General features: G+C 38.6%; 1 protein-coding gene across 3 annotated transcripts in view; it reads left to right on the top strand.

Annotated features, from left to right (window-relative positions):
• The window catches only part of Spag16 (sperm associated antigen 16), an 841320-nt gene that overhangs the window by 362316 nt on the left and 455377 nt on the right, over nucleotides 1-23627 (top strand). For all 3 annotated transcript variants that reach the window (XM_076550173.1, XM_006994855.4, XM_076550176.1), the window contains one exon: nucleotides 16006-16149. In XM_076550173.1, coding sequence (XP_076406288.1) covers nucleotides 16006-16149 — 144 coding nt within the window. The remainder of the gene's footprint in view (nucleotides 1-16005; nucleotides 16150-23627) is intronic.

Genomic DNA, 23627 nt, shown 5'->3' with positions numbered 1-23627 from the left:
GTCAGGGAGATAATTGAAATCAGAGAAATCATGTTTTCTTTTTTGTTTGTTTGTTGGTTTGTAATCATAAGTATTTTTTTAACTGCTCTGGTTACAGAGAAGTCTGAAAATTACTATTTTGAAAGTGAGTTTCACCTTTTACTTTTAGGAAAAGAAAGCTTACAATATGAAAATATGATAAAATTAGTTGGAAGACATTTAGGAAATGTATATTTTTTTATATTTTGATGCTATATGGATCAACATTTTTTTCCTTTTTTATTAAGAAAATTTTTACTCATTTTACATACCAATGACAGATCCTCCCCCTCTTCCCTCCTCCTCTGCCCCCTCCCAGATTCTCCTTCCAATTTACCCACCATTTCCTCCTCTAACGAAGTAAGGCCTCCCATGGGGAGTCAGCAAAGCCTGGTACATTCAGTTGAGGCAGGTCCAAGCCCCTCCCCTTGCATCAAGGCTGTGTGAGGTGTCTCACCATAGGTAATGGCCTCCAAAAAGCCAGCTCATGCACCAGGGATGGATCCTGATCCTACTACCAGGGGATCCCTTAGGCAGATCAAGCTGCACAACTGTCTCATTTATTTTACTTACTTACTTATTTACATACTTACTTACTTACTTACTATTTATTTAGGTTTTTCGAGACAGGGTTTCTCTGTGTAGCTTTGAGCCTTTCCTGGAACTCACTTGGTAGCCCAGGCTGGCCTCAAACTCACAGAGATCTGCCACTTTAATCTGTGCTGGGATTAAAGGTGTGTGCCACCACCTCCCGGCCCAACTGTCTCACTTATGCAGAGGGCCTAGTCTGGTCCCACGGAGGCTCCACGGCTATTGGTCTAAAGTTCATGAGTCCCTGTTACCATGGTTTGTTACCTTGTCTCTGTAAGTTTCTCCATCATGATCTTGATGCCCCTTTCTCATATGTTTTGTTAATGCTATAACGTGACACACACATATATATTAATTACAATATAATATTAATTCCACACCAACACTGGAATTAACTGCTGACAGCATGTGAAAAAAATATCAACTCTTAAAACAAAATACTGCTAACATTTTGTTTTTCTGTATGTAGTGATTTTGCAAAACTTGCCATGGCTTTTGTCATTTTTACTGAATTGCAATATTCTCCTGAGGCTCAAATCTATTAATAATATCGTTAAAAAGAGATAAGTGAGTATATATGATTGTATTGTGTTCAGTCCAGGTTTGTTTAGATTGGCACAAAATAATACAATTATGAGTCAAATAATAGATTGGCTTTTATTGGGAGCCACTAATCTAATTGAATGAGACGTTATACTAGATTAAACCATAGTCCATAAAATAGGACTATATTTTGAGTAAAATTGGGTTTCCTTTGTTACTCCACTATTTGGCTCTCTTCATTTTATACTGATGATATAAAAACTACCATAAATATAGTAATAAAGCGTGAAGTTTTTCTCTCAAGTTACGATGTTGGGAGTCTGAACAAGCCCAGCTCTTGCTGAGTTCGCACAAGAGGCTCATCACGTCTGAGTTGTGTCTTTCTGACTAACCACATATTTGTGACCTTTGTTATTAAGTCACTCCTCACATAGTTCCCTATTTCCAAGCATGCGCACAGCTCTAGGGACTCGGGCTTGGATGGATATATTTGGGAGACAATGTCTCACAGTAAACTCCCTGAACATTTACTGTGTAAGGATATAATACTTAAGACCAACAACTTAAAAAATAATTAGAATAAACATTACCCATTATTAACTGTGCTGGGCACATTTTATGAGTTATTATCTAATGTTCTATATGAAGTACTTATTATACCCACTTACTCAAAAAGAAACTCAGGGTTCTTTTCAAAAACCTAAATCCAGTGTATGTATCTTTGCCTGTGTTATACAAATCAATTCCTAAGACTGGATAATTTATAAAGACAAAAAAAGTATTTCTCACAATTCTAGAGTCTGGAATGTCTAGGTTGGAGGAGATAAGTTGGTGGGGGCTTTCGTGCTATAATTTGATATGGCAGAAGGAGCCACAAGGCAACAGTAGCTTGCAAGCTCAATTTTTTCTCCTTTTCTTTTAAAGGTACTAATGCCTTCACGGGACTCTCATTCCCATGGCCTCCTATCATTCTAATCTTCCCAAAGATCTCATTTCCAAATACCATCAATGTAAGCATCTGAACATTAAGCTTCCAACATGTGACTTTTAGGGTCATCCACCCACCTTAGCAGTACACAGACCACAGAACACTCAGGGAACTTGGACTCGAAGGAGGGAGAAAAGAGAACATTTAAGACAGACCGATATGATCTGAGGCTTAGTCTAGGCCCTCAAGGAAAGGAGAAACGTCTTCATCTCAAGGACTCTTAGGAGGAAAAAGGAAGAGAGTGGTCTCACACTGTGAGGAGGCAGGCTTACTAGACAGCATGTGAGCCATGCTATATGACAGACATAAGGCAGCAGAGGTAGGCAATATGACAGCGTCACAAAGAGGCTGGATAGAGGATTGGGGCTTGGTTTTTATGTGACCACAGTCAAGCTGCTTTGGGCCTCCAAAGGCAGAGGGTCTGGGTACTGTCCCTGACTTGCTCACAGACTCCTCTTCTTAGATGTAGTTGCTCTAACAGTATTAAGCCCTGCATATCACCCCATGTCCAAATTATTACTTGGTTCTCTTAACCAAAAACATGATGGATCAAGACATCTGAAATCTTTTTAATTCTTCAATTTACAGTAAAATAAGATAATTTCCTTTTGTCAAAAATATGCTAGCACAAGAATTATTTCTTTTCCTACATGTACAACTTTCTATTTGGGGGTGTGAGTGACTGTTTACCTATAATGTTCTTAAGTTTTTCTCACCCCTGCCTGACACTTAACACACCAACCTTTGAACATGGCCTAAGTGAACACATGGGCAAGTATATACTAACAACCAGTACAAGGTCACTAGATCATGAATATGAGGCTGGGAGGATACTATATTTGGTTAAATTTACTATTAAATCAGGGAAAATTTTATAAGTCACCAAAACCTAAGACTGAGAAAACAAAGCAGGCTGCCCCACCATCCAAAGCAGAGGCTTGTAAATTCTTGAACCTGCATGAGGTAGGTCAGAAGGAAAGAGGATACAAGGTATTAAGTAAGATTAAGTAAGCAGGCTTCAAGAGACGGTATGCCCAGCAGCCAGGTAAGAACTCTGTTCTTTACCTTTTCAGTGAGAATCCCTCTCCTTGCTAAGGGCAAAAATGTTAAAATGCAGACAAATTACACACACTCATACTCACACACATGTACAGGAGGCCCAAAGTAACTAGGCGTCATGTCCTATGTTGCACTGTAGGCTTCGGTAATTTGGAGAAGGGGTCTGTACCTCAGACATTGAATGCTGTAGCGAAGAGCATGGGGTACTAATACAAAAAAAGAGGTGGAGGAAAATTTGGGTATGGCACCTACCTTGTATTACTCTCTGAATTTGGTACCTCTCAGTGTAGATAGTAAGTCAAGAAACTGAGTATCTCTGAAGTCTATTGTGCTCTAACGGCTTGTAGATATGTGTTGAGTGAAAAGAAACGTGGGCGTACACCTGGGATTGAAGTCGGCTGCCGTTTGAGTGCTCTCCTGGTCATGGCTGTTCGTTTGTTCCTTTTGTTTTGTCTTGTTGTTGTCTAAAGTGAGTAGATAGCAGCAGAATAGGATATCATCAAGCAGCTCTTCGTTTTCACTCCTTCCATATTTGGTAACAGGAAATACACCTGCCGCAGTCACATTGTAAAAAGAAATGCACGAGAATGGGAGAGACAAAGTGGTAGTTCACTCCTGGACTATTTCAGAGTTCCGTTCCTATTTCTTGCTTTTGTGAGGCTGTCATCAAGCAGAAACACTTCCGGTTACCTAGTCTCCCTTTGTAGACATATGCCACCAGTCTTGTGTGTTCGTCAGCTCTCGCTTTAGCCTAACTGAAGAACTAATTCTGCCCCCTTAATGTGTACTCACCATTGTACCCATCTGTCACCATTCCTGAATTCAGCTTCCAGATATGAATGTGTGAGGGCAGCATTTCCACAAATACAGTTTTCACTTCTGTTTCTTATACTCTACCCCTACTTCCTGTGTCCCATCCATCAGAAACTGATGTGCTAGGCCGCCACAGCTCTTCAGCAGTGGCAATGAGTGTCAAACGGAGATCTACCCTTTGTCTCCGTCAGTATCTGCCAATAAGCAAAGGCCTAGATGAGATATGATGATAGAATCCTGCAGTCTGAGGACATTTTTCTGTTTGCTTAAAATTGGAGATGAAGATTAATGCAAAGAATCTATATTGGTTTTAATATATGATTCTTTTTTTTTTGTTTTGTTTTTTTTTTGTTTTTCGAGACAGGGTTTCTCTGTGTAGCTTTGCGCCTTTCCTGGAACTCACTTGGTAGCCCAGGCTGGTTAATATATGATTCTTAAGCTCGAAACTATGTTTTATTTTTAAAAAATAGGCTGAATTTTATTGGGGATATTTGAATAATAAGGACATAGATTATTAATTATTTTGGTTTCTAAGAAATTTATAAGGAAGATGCTAAAACTGTGGTCAATTTTTTAAAATTACAATAATCAAATTAGCTTGATGACACCTGAGAAATTGATACCATGTTTAGATTTCTGTAGAAACCTCTACATGTAAACTTACTTCAAGTTTATTTCAGAAATGTTAATTCTTCCATTTGTCCCTGTATTACACGTAGGTTATATTTCTAAATATCCTTCAGGGAAAGATTTTGTTATGATAAATCCCTTACTGAGAGGAAATCTGACTTTACCTTTTAGAAGAAAATCAATTCTGTGTCACTAATATATTAAAGGGGATGCGAGATGGAAATTTTTATATGCATAACAACACAGAATTCTTGTAAATTGCTGAAACATGAAATAACCAAATAAACTTTATTATTGAAATGGATTTCTTAAGAGCATAAATGTGTAATATAACTCCTCAAACTTGTTAAACCATAAAGAACTACAGCAATTTCATAACACGAAGTACAGTGTATATAAAACCATGTAGCATAAAATGCTCAGCTGCTCAGGTAGCGAGAAGGTTCCTGGAGACAGTTTCACAGACCTGCAAATACTGCCCTTGTTTCCTTGACTTCCTCATCCCACTTAACCAAAGCAGTGGTGCTGACTTTCTCTGCCTTTGGAACATACAAAGTCCTTTAGTTGCATGCATTTTTAAAAGTATTTCTTTTTCACTAGAATATTCAACAACTTATATAGGAATTCTTCATAATATTGTGTTGATGGCAATGCTCCAATGGAAGGCCACATGCCCATGAATACATGATAGACAAAAAAAAAAAAAATTGGCCTTGGTGGGTGAAAAAAGGAAAAGGACACAAAATTGGATGAGTAGAGCCCAGGGTGAATCTCCAAGGAATTGAGAGAGAGTGTGAATATGGGCAAAACTCATTGTATGAAATCCTCAAAGATACAATCAAATAAGTAAAATCAGTGCTCTGGAGCACACTTAAAAAATTACTGACACGAGATTAAAAAGTTCTAATAATATGTATCATGAAAAAATGATTTTAGATGCATCTGTCAACTGATAATGTGGAACAATGCTGTAATGCTACAAAAATGCATCACGAGTTTCATGATAAAATGTGTCTAGTAACTTACACTTCAGTGTCTTCTTAGGTCTTGGCTTCTTCTTGTCAGTGTTGTAGTTGACACTGCCAACCATGTACCAAAGCAAAAGACGAGTTGTTGGTGTCCCTTCCTGCCCCTGAACTGAAAAATGTTGAACAATAACAACAAGGTGATTTAGCTGTTATAATTCCAATTAGGGCACTGTTAATTAGACCATGAACGATGGAAATACCCTGACTGTTTAGTAAAATTTAATGTGATGATAACCCAACCCTAACAAAGATTTTAATATTATAATTTTTTTAATTTGTAATACCAGGGAAATGGTGAGCGTACACTATAAAAACTTTCTTAGAAACTTTAGGAAATGAAGAAGACTCGATATTTTAATTTGCAGGTTTCTACATACTGTGGTCTGAACCTGCATTAGTTTTATGATTTTTGTTGGCTTCAACATTGCACTTTGATTACACCGTTTTTAATATGCTTCTGTTGGGCATTGAATTGCCTGCAGAGCAGTGAAAACATGAGCACACTAAAGTGGCATCTGCACTAATGATGAGCATCTCTAGGGTAAATAAATCAAAGCCATTCATTATCTTGAGTTACTACTGTACTCTTAGCTAATGCTCTCTTTGTCCACTGGCCCCACAATTCTCATTTTCTACACAATGGCTAGAGGTAGCTTTAAAAATACCAGTCACATGCCATTCGTATACTTTATTCATTCATTTTCCATAGATATCTTAAAATGCCTGAGTCTGGAAAATGTGCAACATAAGACTTTTCAAACAAATTGTTGCTCTTTAAAAGGAGATTCAATAATCTACCCTTTTATCCTATCATATCTATATCCCCTTTTCTTCTTTAGAAAGAGATTACATTTATAATCAACCACCTTTAAATAAAAATCAACATTTATAAACAATATTTGGGGATTTAGGGTGTACCTTCTCATACTACTTCCTGCTGATTGGGACCACTGTCAATCTTATGGGGATGCTGAGAGAATTAAGAATTATAGATAAATCTTGGCTGCAGTAGTCTGTGAGGTTGCATTGACCTTTCAGAAGATCTCGTTTGATCAAATTATGTTAGCCTGGAAGCAATCCACAGGTTCTCATCTTCTGTGGAAACAAAAGCATAACCTCTTTTCCAAAACAACATATCCTTAGACACAAATTTTGAAGTTTTAAGATACCTTTAAAATATATATTGGTTTAACTCAGCAGCCTTTACAATCAAATGTCTTTCTGCAGTTAAAACTTTCAAAGCCATTACAATCCAGTCTCTCTATGTGATTTCCACCTTTACGTGGCTTATTATTTTTATTGTCTCTTTAAAGACTTTATTTTTTTAAAACTATCTATTTCTTTACATAACTGTCTATCTTCCTTTTCCTCTTTCTTCCAAGGCTATGTACATTTGTACATACATTGTAAACCATTTAGAGGTTTATTTCATCTGAATCTGTCTTTTGTGTATCTATAATCTTTTTATGATCATTGCAAACTGCAGCGTGGCTAAGATTGAAGTGCCTGCCCTGGCTGCTGACTCCATCCACTTCAGTTTCCCAATATGGCAGAGGTACCCAGGAGAGTCACATTTACCCCGCCAACCATCAGGTAGCATGTAGTTGGCCCATAAACCTTTTTGTCTGTATGAGCAAAAGCTAAATCCACCATGTAGTGTGCTGCACAGCTTGTAGACAGCTCTGTGTACTAATAGGAGAATCCACCATGCTGCCCTCAAGCCCAAATACTGTGGTGTCTCTGTATCATGGTGTCTTCTGTACGGTGGCCTGCATGAGACATGAAGTAGAGGCTATTTTTGGATCTGTTTCAGAGTCTCTTATTAAGTTCTCTCAAGTTTTAGGTGGAAACTGGAGCCAACATGTTGGGCAGCCAAATTTAGCTGGAAGGTTTCTCTGGTCCCTGTTGGTTCTGGCTGGTCTTGCCCAGCCCCATGGTCCCTCATTCACTTATAAAATAATCATTCAGAAGCTAAATATTAATTACCAATTTTTAGGCCTATGACAAGCTCCTTGCTAGCTAGCTCTTATAACTTAACCCATTTCTATTCATCTATAAGTTGCCACATGGCCGTGACATTACTGGTCTGCTGGCATCTTGCTGCTCTTTCTGTGACAGCTGGTGTCTCCTCCTCCTCTTATTTCTTCTCTCTGTATATCTGTTTGGATTTCCCACCTGCTTCTGAGATGTCTTGCCATAGGCCAATGTAGTTTTATTTATCAACCAATCAGAGCAACATATATTCACAGCATACGGAAAGACATCCCACAGGAGCCTTCAAGACACTGAATGCCATCATTCTGGCTGTCTTCTCATCCATAGTCTGCCTTGATTGTTCTCCTTAGTCTTCCTAGCTTTCTTCCAAATCTTTGAATGTACCAACTTCTCCAAGACTTGTCAATTTTTCAACACACAACTATCTGTGCCTGGAACTCTGCCCTGAGGTCACCCTGAAGGTTTTTCCTACCGCTCACTTGGGTTTGAGTTGGAAGATGAGCTCTTCAATGAGAGCTCTCCTCACTGACTCATGGAAAAGAAATTCTTCCCTCCAGTCATGGTCATATTACATTTTTATGGTTCTTTAGTAGCCAGATAATTTTGTTTATTTTGTTTTTCCTTACTTGTTCAGAATCCCCTGAGAGAGACTGTACCTGTCTGTTTTTCATGCTACACCATAGCCTCTCAGCACATATTTGTTTAAATAATGGGAAAAGTTAATGTTCATATCCTGATGCATATCTAAACATAAGATGCAGTTATTAGATGAGCAATAGTCAGGGGAATAGTATGTGTACTTGTTGTGGCAAGCCAGAGGGGAGCCAGCAACTGCAAGTACATGTTTTCTTTAAGAGCGAGTAGGTAAATGGTAACCTAAGGTCGTAGGACACAAGTTATTTTAATGTTGATTTGTTCTCAGCCCACTCTGAACCTTCTGTTTGGCAATAATTAAAGCCTGTGAAGCAAAGTGAAGGAAACATTCACAAAGTTGAATTACCGAAAGCAAAGACAAGGGTGTCTAATTAGTCTTTCTCGTGACAATCTCTTTTGGAATAATATTCTTCCCTTTGAAAAGTCTAACCGTGGTGCTTATGTCACCAACTCTACTGATAATTAGCAGTGTTCTCCACACACCTACACTCACTCCCTCCAAAATATCCTATGTAATTCCACCATGAGGGGAAAAAACATTTTCAATATAGACAGGCGAGCATTTCAGTAGCTATCATGTGGTCTTGAATAATGTTTCCTATTATAAAGAGAAAAAAAATAAACTCTCAGCTACAGGACAATATTTTATGTAACATGCCTGGTGCATTGTTTAACAAAACACCTCATGGATACTTCATCGGGACATGGCTTGATTAAGATTCAGAATTAGCATGCACCCACATCTTCTTTTTTTGAACCTCAAAGATGTTTTCTTGTGCTATTTCCACCCTAGTCAGAAGCTTATTAACTTGGGAATGAGGTGACAAGGCCTTTGTCTTCGTGTCTTGTAATTATAATTAATAGTAAGTTAAAGAGAAGCAGAAAGCTTATATTCAAAGTTTAAAGTAAAGTGACTATGTGGCACTTGGAACAGGTGCTGGGGAGACATTAAGTGGGAACTTATTCTTCTTAATTAGAACTTTGGGAAACATCTTGGAGAGGGGAAGTCAGTATGTAGTTGTGGAAAGATATGCATTTGTGGCAGAGTCTGAGGGCAGGGCTGACTCCTGCTGTCTTCATCTGGGAGCCCAGAGCCTGACAAAGACCAGTTCCTCCTTACCACCTGAGCCGGGTGCAAACCTGACCTCAGCTTGTAGAAGTGGAGTCTCTCCAGAGCCTTCCCCCTCACTGTGAAAGAAGCCACAGAAATCTCCTTAGGTTCACTGTGAAATTGTTGTTTACAGTAGATTACTTTTATCAGAGATCTTACCACTTGTGGAAGGCTGGCCATTATTACACACACACACACACACACACACACACACACACACACACACACACCACACAAACTATTTTTTTTTCTTCAGAAAACTTCTATTAACACAATCTTTTATGTTTGCTGTTTGTTTGGTTTGGTTTTTATTGAGACATGGTCATACTATGTAGCCTTGGCTGGCCGAAAGAGAAATCACTGCTCAGACCTGCTGGCCTCAAACTCATCTGCTTTCATCTGCCTTTCTGGGGTGATTGAAGGCATGCACCACCACACCCAGTGTTCAGTCTTATTTTTAACATAATTTTATAAATGACCATCTAGAACCAGTAAAGCCACATCTCCTTCAAAGTGAGGCAGGCTTCCTCATGGCACTCTGTCTGCATATATCAATGTTCATTGTGTCCTCACTTGCCCGGCACTGTCCCAAGTCCTCCAGGCTGCCAGCTGTCTTGGTCTACTCTTACAAGATTCCCGAAGTTGCTTGCATCCATCTACCATTTCTCAGGGACCATTATGTTCCTTCTCAGGTCTTTGATGGGATTGAAGACTAGCAGTTATAGTTACAACTTAGTATATATAATATCTTAGATAGAACATATTAAGTATTAGGTTCAGGTTCTTTAGGATAGGACACCTTTGAATGATCTTTATAACATGCTGTTTACCTATGCTCTATACTTCTCTGGATTTTAGTATGTGTTTCTTGCTTGATATTGTTTGCATTGGTTGTAGTTACATCTTATCTAGGTCATTATCTCTCATTATTTCTGGACAATATTTGATAACCATTCCTTTGTATATAGTCTTGTATTAGTTTAGAACCTTCTTATTTAGACAAAAAGGGGGAGATGTAGTGGGTAGCCATTCCAGCTTGGTTCTGGAAGTTCCAACCCCCATTGAGACTCTGGCAACTGTCACGCCTACGAGGAGGGGCGAGGGGAGGCGCCTGGGGACCCGAGAGCTGGATGGGCCAGCGCTCGCTCTGGGCGCTCTCTCGGTGCCGGAACGCTGACCGGTGCAGATTGACTGTGCAGAGCTCCGGAGAACACTGCTAGACTGCATTACACCTTCCCCAGACCCTGCGACCTACCCATTACTTAATTTGTGAGTTACGCCATTTAATAAATATCCTTTTAACTACGTGGAGTGGCCAAAATAATTTCTCCAATATACGTGTACTAATTTATGCAGTTCCCCCAAGTCTAATGTATCAGTACTCTGATATTTCTATTCTTTGCATAAGATCCAAGGCTTAGGCTAATGAAGAAATGTATTCAAAGATAGGTAGTTAATGAGACAGGAGGAAACATGTGAACTCACTTCTTACTCCTGAGCCCACACTATTAAACATTAGTGTATTCCGTGTCATGAAAATTCTACAGAAAACGAAGTCAGCAAGCTCCAGCCACAGGTCAAATGTGACCCCACACCTACTTTTGTAAATAAAGTTATATTCCATCATACCCTTGCTTATCTGTTTAGTCTTGGTCTCTGGCTGCCTTCATGCTACCATAGCAGCACTGAACAGTTGCATCAGAAATTCAGGGCCCATAGATTAAAATGCTTCTAATCTGTCCCTTTACAGGAAAAGCAAACCAGCCTCTGCTTCAGACCACAGGCCGTTCTTTCCCAGTCAGGTTTATTTGATCCATCATTCTATCATTCTGAACATAGCCAGTGTCCAGATTCCAGAAAAAAAAAAATCAAATAATTCCAGCCTTCTATATAGTGTTAGAGAGATTTTTAAAATGTGTAGCTATTCTTTAGAAACTTATAAAGACATCTTAGTAAATCCTCCAACATAACTGAGATAGCATTCTCTGCCCTTGTTATCCAAAAAGAGGAAATGATAATTGAAGTTCTGAGTTCACTTTACTGAGGAATATGGACTCTGGAGACAGTCCTTTCAAGGTCATAGCACATCCTGGCTCTGCCACCTCCTGACATCACGTCCTTGGGTATCATCTAAGCTCCAGGTGCTCTAGTAACTCCATCTGAAAAAATTATGACCGTGCTTAAATCCATTTAATAAGAGTTCTCTAATGATTAAATAATTGATTCCTGTAAAATATTGGTTACCACTCCTTCAGCTTCTTCAAAAGACTGATTTAGAAATAAACAGAATTATAAAAGCTAAAGCCTGAATATGATGGGGAAATGTTCAGTGAATTAATCACCTAAAGAATTGACATATATCAAATACTCTTCTACATGTATTATGTAGAGATGTCTATGGGGAAAAGTTGACTGAAACATCAATTCCTTCTGACAACTTAATATACAGTTGAAAACACATAATATTAAAATAAGAAAAGAAATTAAATATGATCAATGCAACATATAGTTCATATTGCCAAAAACCCCATGTGAATGGTTTAGGACAGTTAACACTCATCGGGTTTCTCTAGTGTCTACAGAATCTTAGCTGCAAAGGGTAGGTCTTTTAGTTCAGGACCATTAGATATTGTAGTATTGCTCATTTTCCAGAGGAGTTCTTTAACTTGGATTTAAAAATGACTAAACGACATAAGCACATACAAGGAAAGATAGAATATAAAAGCTCTTTAAAATGAGTTATTGGTATTTGTAATGCACTTACAAACCAAAATTATGAAAATATGTATGTATCAGCAGTAACTAAAATCATCAGCCATAGAACCAGACCACCCTGGACTCAAAGTGAACTTCCATCCATTTCCAACTGTGAGACTAAGCAACATACACCCTCTCTGGAACTGTTTACATGGGATCAAAAGAGTAACACAAACAATACCAGCATCAGCCACTCAGCCATATATCTGACTTGCATTTATTAAGTAGGTATCATGTGCCCCACTCTGCTGTGGTTGAACATAGAGTGAACAAAACAAGCAGAAACCCCTCTTTTGTGATCTTTCCCTACAGCTGTAAGAATTAAGCATTTAGTACAAAGTGTAGGAGTTTGATATCATTACCATTGTTGTTGTTGTTGATGATGATGATGATGATGATGAAGAGAGTAGGGGATGGTGCTTCACGTCTGTTTGGGGGAAATATTCCTAGTTCTTGGCCTCAAAATTATTGAACTTGGATTTTCACCTCTTGGTTCAGACTAAACTTGTTCAACGAATAATTAAAACATGTCCTTACTGATTATTCATTACTTTCAATTATGCTTAAATATTTCTATTCTTTTAACGATCTATTCATGGGTGAATTAAATGTTATAATCTTTACAGAATAAGATATCAGTGTTTGACTGAAGTGTTCACATATTTATCAGAAAAAAAAAGATTATCCAGGCAGTAGTGGCACACACCTTTAAGCCCAGCACTCGGGGGGCAGAGCCAGGCAGATCTCTATGAGTTTAAGGCCAGCCTGGGCTACAGAGTGAGTTCTAGGAAAGGCACAAAGCTACACAGAGAAACCCTGTCTCGAAAAACCAAAAAAAAAAAAAAAGATTATACATATGCATATTTCATGCACACTCACATGTATACACAGAGTATATATATATATGCATGTACATATCTAATATATATTTCATGTACACATACATTTGCACAAATATACAGAAACAGCCCCTTATGTAATATTTTGCCTTTCATGACATCAGTTATACAAGGTCAGCTATGATCCAAAAATCTTAAACAGAAAACTTCAGAAACAAACAATATGGCATATAAAATGCATAGATTATATGTGTGTAACGCAACAGAAACTTGAGCTAGACTGCCCCATCCTGGCTGGAATGGGGAATGCCTCTCTTGCCAACAGGTACACTCTGTGTGCACTGCCTTCTCGTTAGTCACTTTGTGACAGGATTCACCAGAGTCATGATATCAAAGTGCTTGTGACTAAATAAGCATTTTAGAAAACTTTATAACGGTCCTAAGTGCAAAAGTCCTTGACAAGTCAGATGTGTCCCAGAAAAACCACGAAGTTCTCACATTAGATGAAAAGTTAGACATTCTTGGCTTATTAAGAGAAGACCAAAATTACTAAAAATAAATAAAAAGCATAAGAAGAAGTTGCCAGAATCCAGGACAAGAGCAACTCTGTTCATAAAATTGTGGGAAAAAAATACGTTTGTGCTAGTATAGTTGCCAGACATCATAGTGCATGGGAAGTGCTGAGTGGAAATAGAAAAGACAATCATTTATGAGTGGAAGCCATGAGCAGAAAATGTGTTATATGTTTCTATCTCATCACTAGTTATTTCTGTAATCACTTACAGCACCTAATTTCTAAATTTAACTTTATCCCAAATTATATGTATGTAGGAAAACTGAAACAGTGCCCAGGATAGAGGGTTCAGTGCTATAGGTGGTTTTTTTTTTCCTTTGTCCACTGGGTAGAGTGACTTGGACTGTGTCCCTTGCAGATAAGTGAGGACTACTATGCATGTGTGAGTGTGTGAATACACACACACACACACACACACACACACACACACACACACGCACATAAACAGACATAGAATGGTAGAATTCGTTACCATGTGACCAGGAAGCATCCATGTGAAAGGACTGAGGAGAGCCAGAGAGGACATTTCCAAACGGCTTTGCTTTTATTGAGTTTCTGTTTACTCCTGCCCTCGGCCTTCTACAAATAGCTCCCCTCACAAAAGTCATTTTGGAAACTTATCTCTCAAAGTTAGTAAAGACATCAATGATTTTAGTTATCTTCACTTAAAGAGGGTCATTTATCATCTAGTCAAGTGTGCCTGTGTCTGCCAGGAAAGCTGTGAGCCAACATACATCATACTCAGTAGCTCCAAGGATTTGCTATGCCTTCCAGTGTGCATTTGAATACAGAATTCGTTTCAATCTGACATTTTTACCTCTCATCATATTTTTCTTCTAATTAAGTTCCATAAATGCATCCTTTAGCTGTTTGAGCTGTAATAAATTTCTTTCATGAATTGGCCTTCTGAAAGTCAAAACCAACATTGTGCTGAACTGAAATATGAATAATTTTCCTTCCGTTGTCTTTACTTTGAGCAGTAAAATACTAAAAAATGGTAAGTGAAGCAGTTTCACTAGATCTGGAATCTCGAGCATGGTGAATGCATGTTGTTGAACTCTGACACCAGACCACTTCAGTTCATAATCTGGAGGTTTAATAGTATTGATGAAGGAATAGATAATGAGAATATAACTTTTGTCATGAAAGACCTGGAGTAATAGACCAGAGACCTAATTTCTTGAGTAATTGATTCCCTAAAGTCCCTATTCCAGAACAAAATAGCAAGGCCATTCAGAGACTAGAGAAATGTCTGTGCAGTATTATTTCTTAATCATGTTTTGTTTCATTGTACTGTCTAGGTAAGTAAGCATGTTCTGTGTTGGAACTAAAATAACCAAGCAAAAATTTTACATTTGTTAATATTGAAGTTGGTATTTTTTTTAAGTTGGCATTTTAGTAGGTACTTAAACACAAGACTCATCTGCATCCATTGAATCATAAGGCATAGACGAGACTCTGTGTAAATAAGATTAAAGCATTGCCATAGACAAAATATCAGGCATTAGCTTGGTAGACTCAATTTTGCGATAATTTGGCTCCTATATTTAATAGTCACAGTGATAGGGTCCAGGTCAGATAACAATGTTCAATGTGTTAATCATTAATTATATATTCTTCTTTCTCATTTCCCTTTAGGCCTTTATAAAGTGGAAGTTTCTTCATACATCTTGAATTCGTTACTATAATTTGCATACTAGGCATTGATTGAAACTAGTCTAAGTAGCATGGTAGCAAAGTTGAACTCCTTATCACGGTAAAGTTAGTGGGCCACTGAGTTAGTGCTTCAATCATATTTATTATCAAACTATAGTAATGTGGTTATGATTCATTACCTTCTTTAAAGATAATACCTATTTGAAGACAGACTGTACTCTGAAAATGGTTTTCTTTTTTTTTTTTTTATTCTGTATTCAGAGCTTTATTAGGAGGAAAAGGGAGGGGGATGGGGAGAGGAGAGGCAGGCCTGGAGAGGAAGGCATGTGTGGAGAGAGGGAAAAATGGTGGGGGAAGAGACAGAGCAGAAGAGAGAAAGAGCAGAGCTTTCTATTTTTTTTGTAATAAATTTTTTATTGTTACAATATTTTAACACAAAAATGCCAGTGGTGCCTTTCCCCTCCAAAAGAAAAACCAGCTATTGTTTTAAACCCAGAATTATACATGCAAGATCACCCAAAACAACGACTTCATTTCATAAATGAGGAATCTGAGATCCAATGAGTTGATTAGATTGATGATGCTGAGAGAGGTCTTAGGGTTAGAACTGGAATATAGAGTCTGTTTTTGAGACTCTGTGAGCCTGCCTTGCTAAAACGGAGTAATAATTGATGTTTCTCTATTCACATCGGGGAACTGCTTACTTTCACCCATCCACAATGCCCTTTTCTCTCTCTCTCTCTGTGCAGTATCGTCATGCACCCCTGCAAAGACATTCTGGTCTCCTGCAGTGAGGATCGCCTCTGGAAGATGGTGGGCCTCCCAAAGGGCAACGTGCTTCTTACAGGATCTGGCCACACTGACTGGTTGTCAGACTGCTGCTTCCACCCCAGGTCAGTGCATACAACCCCTATACAGCCCAATTCCATTCGGGAAAGTGACTGATCTGCTGCCATACTCTATAGCTTTGAAAGAACAGCTGTTTATTTCCTCTGAAATTTTACACCCTCCTCACAATGTAGAATGATGTAGATGAATATGCCGTTGGACTTCATTATATTAACTGTAGGTCTGTTGCCTTTCATATTGATACACGCGAAACTCAGTCCACAGGCTGACACAGTTAGCAAGAGTGCCATGCTTTCCAGGACAGGCACTATTAATGCTGCTTATGTGCACCAGCTCTGAGAGGACACATGGGATTCCAGTCAATAATGCATGCCAGCGTTTATTGTGTCTCTGTTAATCTGCAGGTTTTCCTTTTAGAATTAAATTATCTGCCTAAAAGGACCAGAAGGCCATGATCAATTTCCGTTAGAATCCAATGGCACTCAGCATATTACAGAGAACAAACAGATCTGAATACACTTCAGAATTCACTGACACCGTGTCTCCAGAAGACTCAGGGAGTGACAGAAAGGGTTCTGTTAAGCACACAGGCAGCACAAAAGTCTGTCTATGCCTCCTTATTAACCACTTCTGCCAAACAAGGCTGACTACTTTTTTCTATTCATTCTTATTTTTCACACTTTTTGAATACTCTTATTTCTGAATCTCCCTACTCTGGCCTAATCACTTTTGGTTCTTGGGTTCATTTCTAAACTCTTCCGGTTGGAAGTTCTTTTCTTAGGGAGCTCCCTCATTGAGTCATTTTCACGTTTTCATCACGTTCCTTTTGCAGTAACCACTTTTGAAATTAGATTGAAAAAATAAATAAGCTTATTCAGAAATCTGAAAAGGCAATGACAAGACAGTAAGTTTTTTTTTTCTTTTTAGAAAATTTTGAAAGCTTCCCAATGTTGAATTCATCCTTGCTACTATATGCTTGAACTTAATTTACGAACATGTCTTACATCTCTCATCTGATCAACAGAGCCCCGCCACCCTCTCACCCCTGAGAAGCACAGAGCCCATCTTGTAAGGAGAGACAACACAATTAGAAGTGTGGCCTATCACTTCAGTAGCTCCTAGGCATACTGATCAGATTTTGATAATGCCCTGTTACCATGACAGCCAGTGACTCAGATGTTTTCTCATTAGTGCCTGACCAGCAATGGTCCTTTTAATAGATCTTTCTGTTTCCTCAGTCAATTACTGAAATTAAAATGAGGTTAGATACATCATTATTCACTTTTAATAGGGATTTACATTCAATTCTTTCTTATGGCAGGGGAGTTGTGAATGCTGCTGTACTGTTTTTCTACAGTGCCTCAGATGAAAACAGTGAGAGAAATACGTTGTTAAGTGAGCGATTTCAATGGCAAATGTTCTTCTGCTATACTTGAAGACACAATTATTAAAAACAACCTTCAAAACTATTTTTTTTAATTTTCTTGGGGTGGAGATAAATTCTGAAAGAGTTTATTGTTCAGACCACAAACATTTTATAGTACTTAATATTTGTAGATCATCATTAGAGACTGTATTCATATAAAATGTGTATGTAGAAAGCTATAGAGAATCGTGATTTCTGAAATTTAAGTCAATTTAAATTTGTGACATTTGAGTTTTCACTTTGCCTGTTTCAGTTAGTCTTTGAAAACAACTTATGGCTGAAGATACTATTTTTTTCTGTCTTCATATATATTTTAAAATTTGACTTGTTGAGAATAAGCAAGCATTCAGTGGGAAGGACAGTGGGGCAAAAATGATGGAAAGCTGTTGCATATATGTATGAAATGGTCAACCAAAATTTTAAAAGTGAAAAATGTCAAACTTTAAAAAAATTTTGTTTTACCCATTATATTTTAATCTAACTTGATCCAGTGGAATCAATCATAGGTAAGTAATGTAATCATATTCTCCCTCAGCTCAGACTATGATCAAGCTTTCTTCCTTAGACAACACTGTGGGCGAAGATAAAATGTGTTAGCATTGGCTCACCTCCTGTTCTAGTCATATAAAAATGAGCTCGTAAATTTCTTGTCAATTTGTATTGCTCATTTTGGGTGGCTACTATAACTTTGAGTAGGATACATTCTCTGTCAACTTCAGAGCTACTTTAAAAAAAACATTTACAGGATGAACCATTTTTCTAAAACATATTCACCACTAAAGCCACTTGAACTGGAAAAAAACACAGTATTTTTATTGATTCTTCAAATTTTTCATACAATGTGTTTTGATGATCTCCAACCCCATTTTTCCCCTAACTTCTCCTAGATCCATCTCTACCTCCCCAGCCCTTCCCAGTTTCAACTTCCTGATGTCTTTTTAAAAATTAACCCACAGAGTCTAGTTTTTCCTACCCATATAATCCCAAGTGTGGGGCTGTCCACTGGAGTGTGATTACCTTACCAGGGGCTGCACCCTTAAGGAAAACTGGCTTGCCCACAGCATCCATCAACTGTCACTATCTTCTCAGGTAGTGGTGGAGGCACACGACCCCTCTTGCTTTTGTGCTCGAATGCTGACTGGCTTGATTGCCTGCAGGTCTTGTGTATGCAACCATAGCTGCTGTACAGTCATGAGTACAGCTGTCCTGTCACATCCAGAAGACACCATTCCACTCTGCTCCTCCCTGACCTCTGGTTCTTACAATCATTTTATTCTCTTTTCCATGATGGTGCCTGAGCCTTGGGGACAGGGAGTTTGATAAAATTGTTCCACTGGTGACTGGACAATCTACCAACACTTAGTCTTTGCACTTTGATCAGTTGTTCTTTTCCGTGTTAACCACCACTGACTGCACAAGGAAACTTATCTAGTGAGGTCTGAGAGATAATATTAATTTATGGAATAAAGATATTAATTTGAAGAACACTTTGATATGGTGTCCATTGAGCAGGATAAAAGTAGCAGGTTTACCCACTGGACCTGTGAGTTTTCAACTATGTATTCTTGGCCAGATTTACAGTACCAAGCATGCATATCATTGCATGCAGTGGGCCTTAAATCCAATCAGAAAACAGTTGGTTACTCCATAACATTTGTGCCACTGTTGTATATGTGGGCATCTCTTGTCACACTGGTCATTAATGCAGTTTACAACATTCACGGTTGGTAATACTGCTGAAGATTTTCCCTTCCAACAAACTTCATAGTTTCCAACGAAGAGGAAGCTTCCTGGTCAGAACTGTGTCCCATTGCCAAAGTGTGTGGTATCTTCAGTAATAGGGTCTTATTGTCAAGTTCTTGTGGACAACTAAGAGCTGTAGCAAGAGCTACTTTTCTTCACGTACATTGACTTAACTAAAAAAAAAAAATTGAGAAGCTGGGCTGGAAAGATGGGTCAGCCATTAAGAATGCTTACTGGTCTTCCAGAGGCTCCAAGTTTGGTTCCCAGCACTGTAGATGTAACCAATCGTATTATTAAAATAAGAAACACAGAGCCAAGGTAAAAGAGAAAAGCCGAGAGGTCAGAGCTCAGAGATAAAATCTTACCTCCTGCAGTGCTCCTAGCTTCCCCGAGAGAGGGAGGTACTTCCTGTGTCCCTGTTTAAATAATCTTTCTGTTCTGCCTTCTCATTGGTTGTAAACCCAACCACATGACTGCCTCATCACTGCCTGTAAGTACCGCCCTCCAGGTCTTAAAGGCGTATGTCTCCAATACTGGCTGTATCCCTGAACACACAGAAATCTACCTAGCTCTTCTAACCACCACGCTCTTACTATGGCTCTAATAGCTCTGACCCCAGGGCAACTTTATTTATTAACATAAAATTAAAATAACATTTCAGTACAAATAAAATATCACCACACAGCACCTATGTCAGGTGGCTCATACCCGCCTGTAACTCCTGCTTTAGGGGATCCAATGACCTCGTCTGACCTCCACTGGTACATACATACATACATGACATACAGAGACACAGACACACACAAACATACATATAAAAAAAGTAAAATTAAAAAAATTTTAGAGGTCAATCCTACTTGGTATGACAGTAGTACACCTGACTAGCCAAAGCTTGTCATTGTTTCCTGTTCCCATTTTGCCAGCAAACATCTCAAATACATAAACAGTATAATAGTTATCACAATGTTAGCACTGGACAAAGGAGGGTTACAGGTAATAAAATAAATCCAATGCCTCTTGAAGTCTCGGGTAATATAGTAAAAGAAAATATATAAGAAAGAGAAGACTTTACAAAGAATAGCAAAATTCAGAGTCATTGGACTCAAATATTAAAGCCTTGCGAAAGATCTTGCCTGTGAAGTAATCCAAATTACACTGAAAATAGAAGAGTATTAAATGTATTCAATAGTCAGTAGATTGTCCTTCTATTTCATTAATGGACCACACAGAAAGCTTTAGGTCATTTATGATTTTATTTTTACTTAAAATTTTAACTTTTTGATAATTTCATACCTGAGTGCTGTATTCACATCTTTCCATTCTTCCTTCTTCCCTCCAACTCCTCCTGTGCCCCCTTACTCCCTCTCAGATTCATGATCTCTTATATGTAATTATTATTGTTATATATGTGTGTGTTATCTTCAAGAGTGCATGTGTTTAGGATTGACCCCTTTGTATTGAATAACCTAGCAGGGAGCTCACTTGTAGAGAAAACAGATTCCCCAGCCTCTGAGCAGCCATTGATTGACTGTAGGGATTGACATCTGACTAATTGAAATCCAGGGATGGGACTTTTATTTCCCCCTCCATGTTAGCATGTCAACTGGTGTCATTACACCGGTGATATTCATGAAACCATATTGTTAAGATTTCAAAGGACTGGCTATACTAAAACAAAATAAAACCATCATAGGAGTAAAAGTATCACAAACTAACTCAGAAGACAGACAAGTGAGGAAGTTGAGACAATTTGTCACTCATATCCCAGATGAAAGTCTCACGCTCCTCTTAAGTAAGATTGCATCTGTCACGCAAACAGCAAAAACACAGACAAAAATGGAAGTTGTCAGTGTAGTACAAACAACCAATTGTACAAAACAACCAACTTCCAGTGTTTTTAAAGTTTTCTTTATTTTTGAGAATTTTATACCTGTATATAATTAAATATAATCAAATCTGTCTCCTATCCTCATATCCCTGAAACACACCCACCTTCTAATTTCAAGTCTTTTTAATTTTTGTAAACTCACCAAGTCCAGTAATAACTCTGCCTGTTTGTACATGGGCATGGGCATGGAAATCCTACCAACTGTCATATACTCAATAAAGAAGGGTTGTCCCTCCCCTGGCTGCTACCATCTGCCAGTATTTCCTCAGTAATGAGTTGGGATTTTGGTTGGCTTGATCTTATGTAGATCGTGTGCAGGTGAGCACAGTTTCCGTGAGTCCGTGATTGTGAGAGCCATGCCATGTTCAGGAGACCACCTTTCATAGACCCCTCCCCCCAGCCTCCAACTCTTCTGTGTGTTATTTCCATCTCCTCTGCAATGGTGTTCACTGAGCCATGGGGTGGAGGTAAGGATGTGTGGGGGATATTAATATTGAAATCCCATTTACTGCTCAGCACTCGGTCTTTTTTATCCTCAGCAGTTTGGTCAATTATTTTTTTTTCCATTTGCTGCTGTCCAAAGTGAAGCTTCTATGTGCAGCCCAGGCCTACAAATATCAACATAAATATTCAGAAGACAATTTGACAGCATGGCCATTTATCAAAATAACAAAGCAGGTTCTACTCGACACCATAGGGCCTTAGGAAGTATGCCATCCACAGACTTCTTACCAGGACTACAGTACCAATCATGAAATCTCTTCCTGTGGAGCAAGCCTCAAATCCAATGAGAAAGTGGTTAGCCACACTTTAACAGTGGTAACTCCACGGTTACAGTGGGCACATTTTGCCTGGCAGGTTTGAATTACAGCATGCAGGATCTAGTGCTAGGAAATTGAATTCAGTTGCATGTTTATAAGAATACAACGTACAACGAGAAGACTTGCATTTGAAAAGCATGGGGAATGCAGACGAGGCAACTTTAAAGACCTTTATCATATGTTACTAGATAGTAGATATTAAACACACTTTAAATGATTACATATAACCAAATACTTAGACCTCTCAAACTATGTATGTTTGCACAAATCTTCTATGCCTGTTGAAATGACAACAGAAGTGGATTTTGTAAGTCAGAAACAGTGATCAGATGCTTTGAATCCAAAGAATGAGCGACTATAGGAATTAGGTTGAAGTGGGCAACATGAAGTCAGATGGCTAAAATCATAGACGTCACCTAAAGTTAAAACAGAAGCAAGCATCTGATTGCTCCATCTTTCACATGTGTATTGAAACCTACTTATTTCTCCTGTTACTAGTTATTTTTCAATAGATGTAGGCTACACTTTCTTAAGGATTATGCAATAAGTAATTGTACTTCTGGCATTTTGTAACATAAGCATAAGTGAAGGAAAGGAAATAAGTGAGAAAAAGAATTTTAGTTATGATTTTTCCTCTCTCTCTCTCTCTCTCTCTCTCTCTCTCTCTCTCTCTCTCTGTGTGTGTGTGTGTGTGTGTGTGTGCTTGCTCAGGTACATGTACTCATTTGCATGCATACTGAGGACAGAGGAAGATGTTTGGTGTCTTCCTTGATTACTTTCTGCTTTCCACCTTGTTCTCTTAAGCCTGAGCTTGAAGCCTCATGGTGTTTTGGCTGGAGTGGCTGACCCCTCGGATCTGCCTGTTTTCCCTCTTACCCTCTGCAACTCCAGGCAATACAGGTACCCATGGCAATGCCCCAGATTTTACCTGGGGCCTAGAAATTTTGCACCCAGCTTCTTATGCTTGCTTCCTCCCACCCCTGCCATAACCTTATCTATAAATATTATATAATTATGCGGATTTTATACCAACTGAAGGCATGTTAAATTTTTTGTAAAATAATTTCCTGAGTCTTTGTCAAGTCAAGATAGTATAATTCACACAGCTTATCATTGCCATACATTCCTTACACTTAATTGGTTCTGTCTGAATGTACCCTCTGTAAGTTCTTTAGTGGGGTTGTGTCTGAAGACTTGGGAAAGGAAAAAAAAATCAGTAACTCATTAGAGACTATCCCGTTGTTACCACATAGTTACCACTAGATGGCGATCGTGCATCGATAAGGGAAAAAACCCTTTGCATTTACTCGGAAGACTGATGAATTGGCCCTGGAAAGTAATTCATCAGTTGCTGAAAATGATGAATGAATGGAAAGATGAGGGGAACGTGCACTGAGCTGTCTTTGCACTATTGAGAGAGCGAAATGGATGATACCAGAAGCTGGAATGTAACCTCACTCCACTGGGAGACGGAGGTTGTGCTTCGAAGCCACTCAGAGCCAACGTTTCAGTTCCATGTTAGAATCCTAGACCTAGCAGCTGCCCACCTTACTGGTTTTCTTGCCTATGACGTGCTAGTTATGATGATGTCTCCTTTGTAAGTTGGTTTTGAAAGCCAAATGCTCTATCAAGTACACAAATGCT

The sequence above is a fragment of the Peromyscus maniculatus genome, chromosome 13 (assembly GCF_049852395.1).
Source record: "Peromyscus maniculatus bairdii isolate BWxNUB_F1_BW_parent chromosome 13, HU_Pman_BW_mat_3.1, whole genome shotgun sequence".
Taxonomy (NCBI): domain Eukaryota; kingdom Metazoa; phylum Chordata; class Mammalia; order Rodentia; family Cricetidae; genus Peromyscus; species Peromyscus maniculatus.
This window is presented reverse-complemented; position numbering and strand designations above follow the sequence as displayed.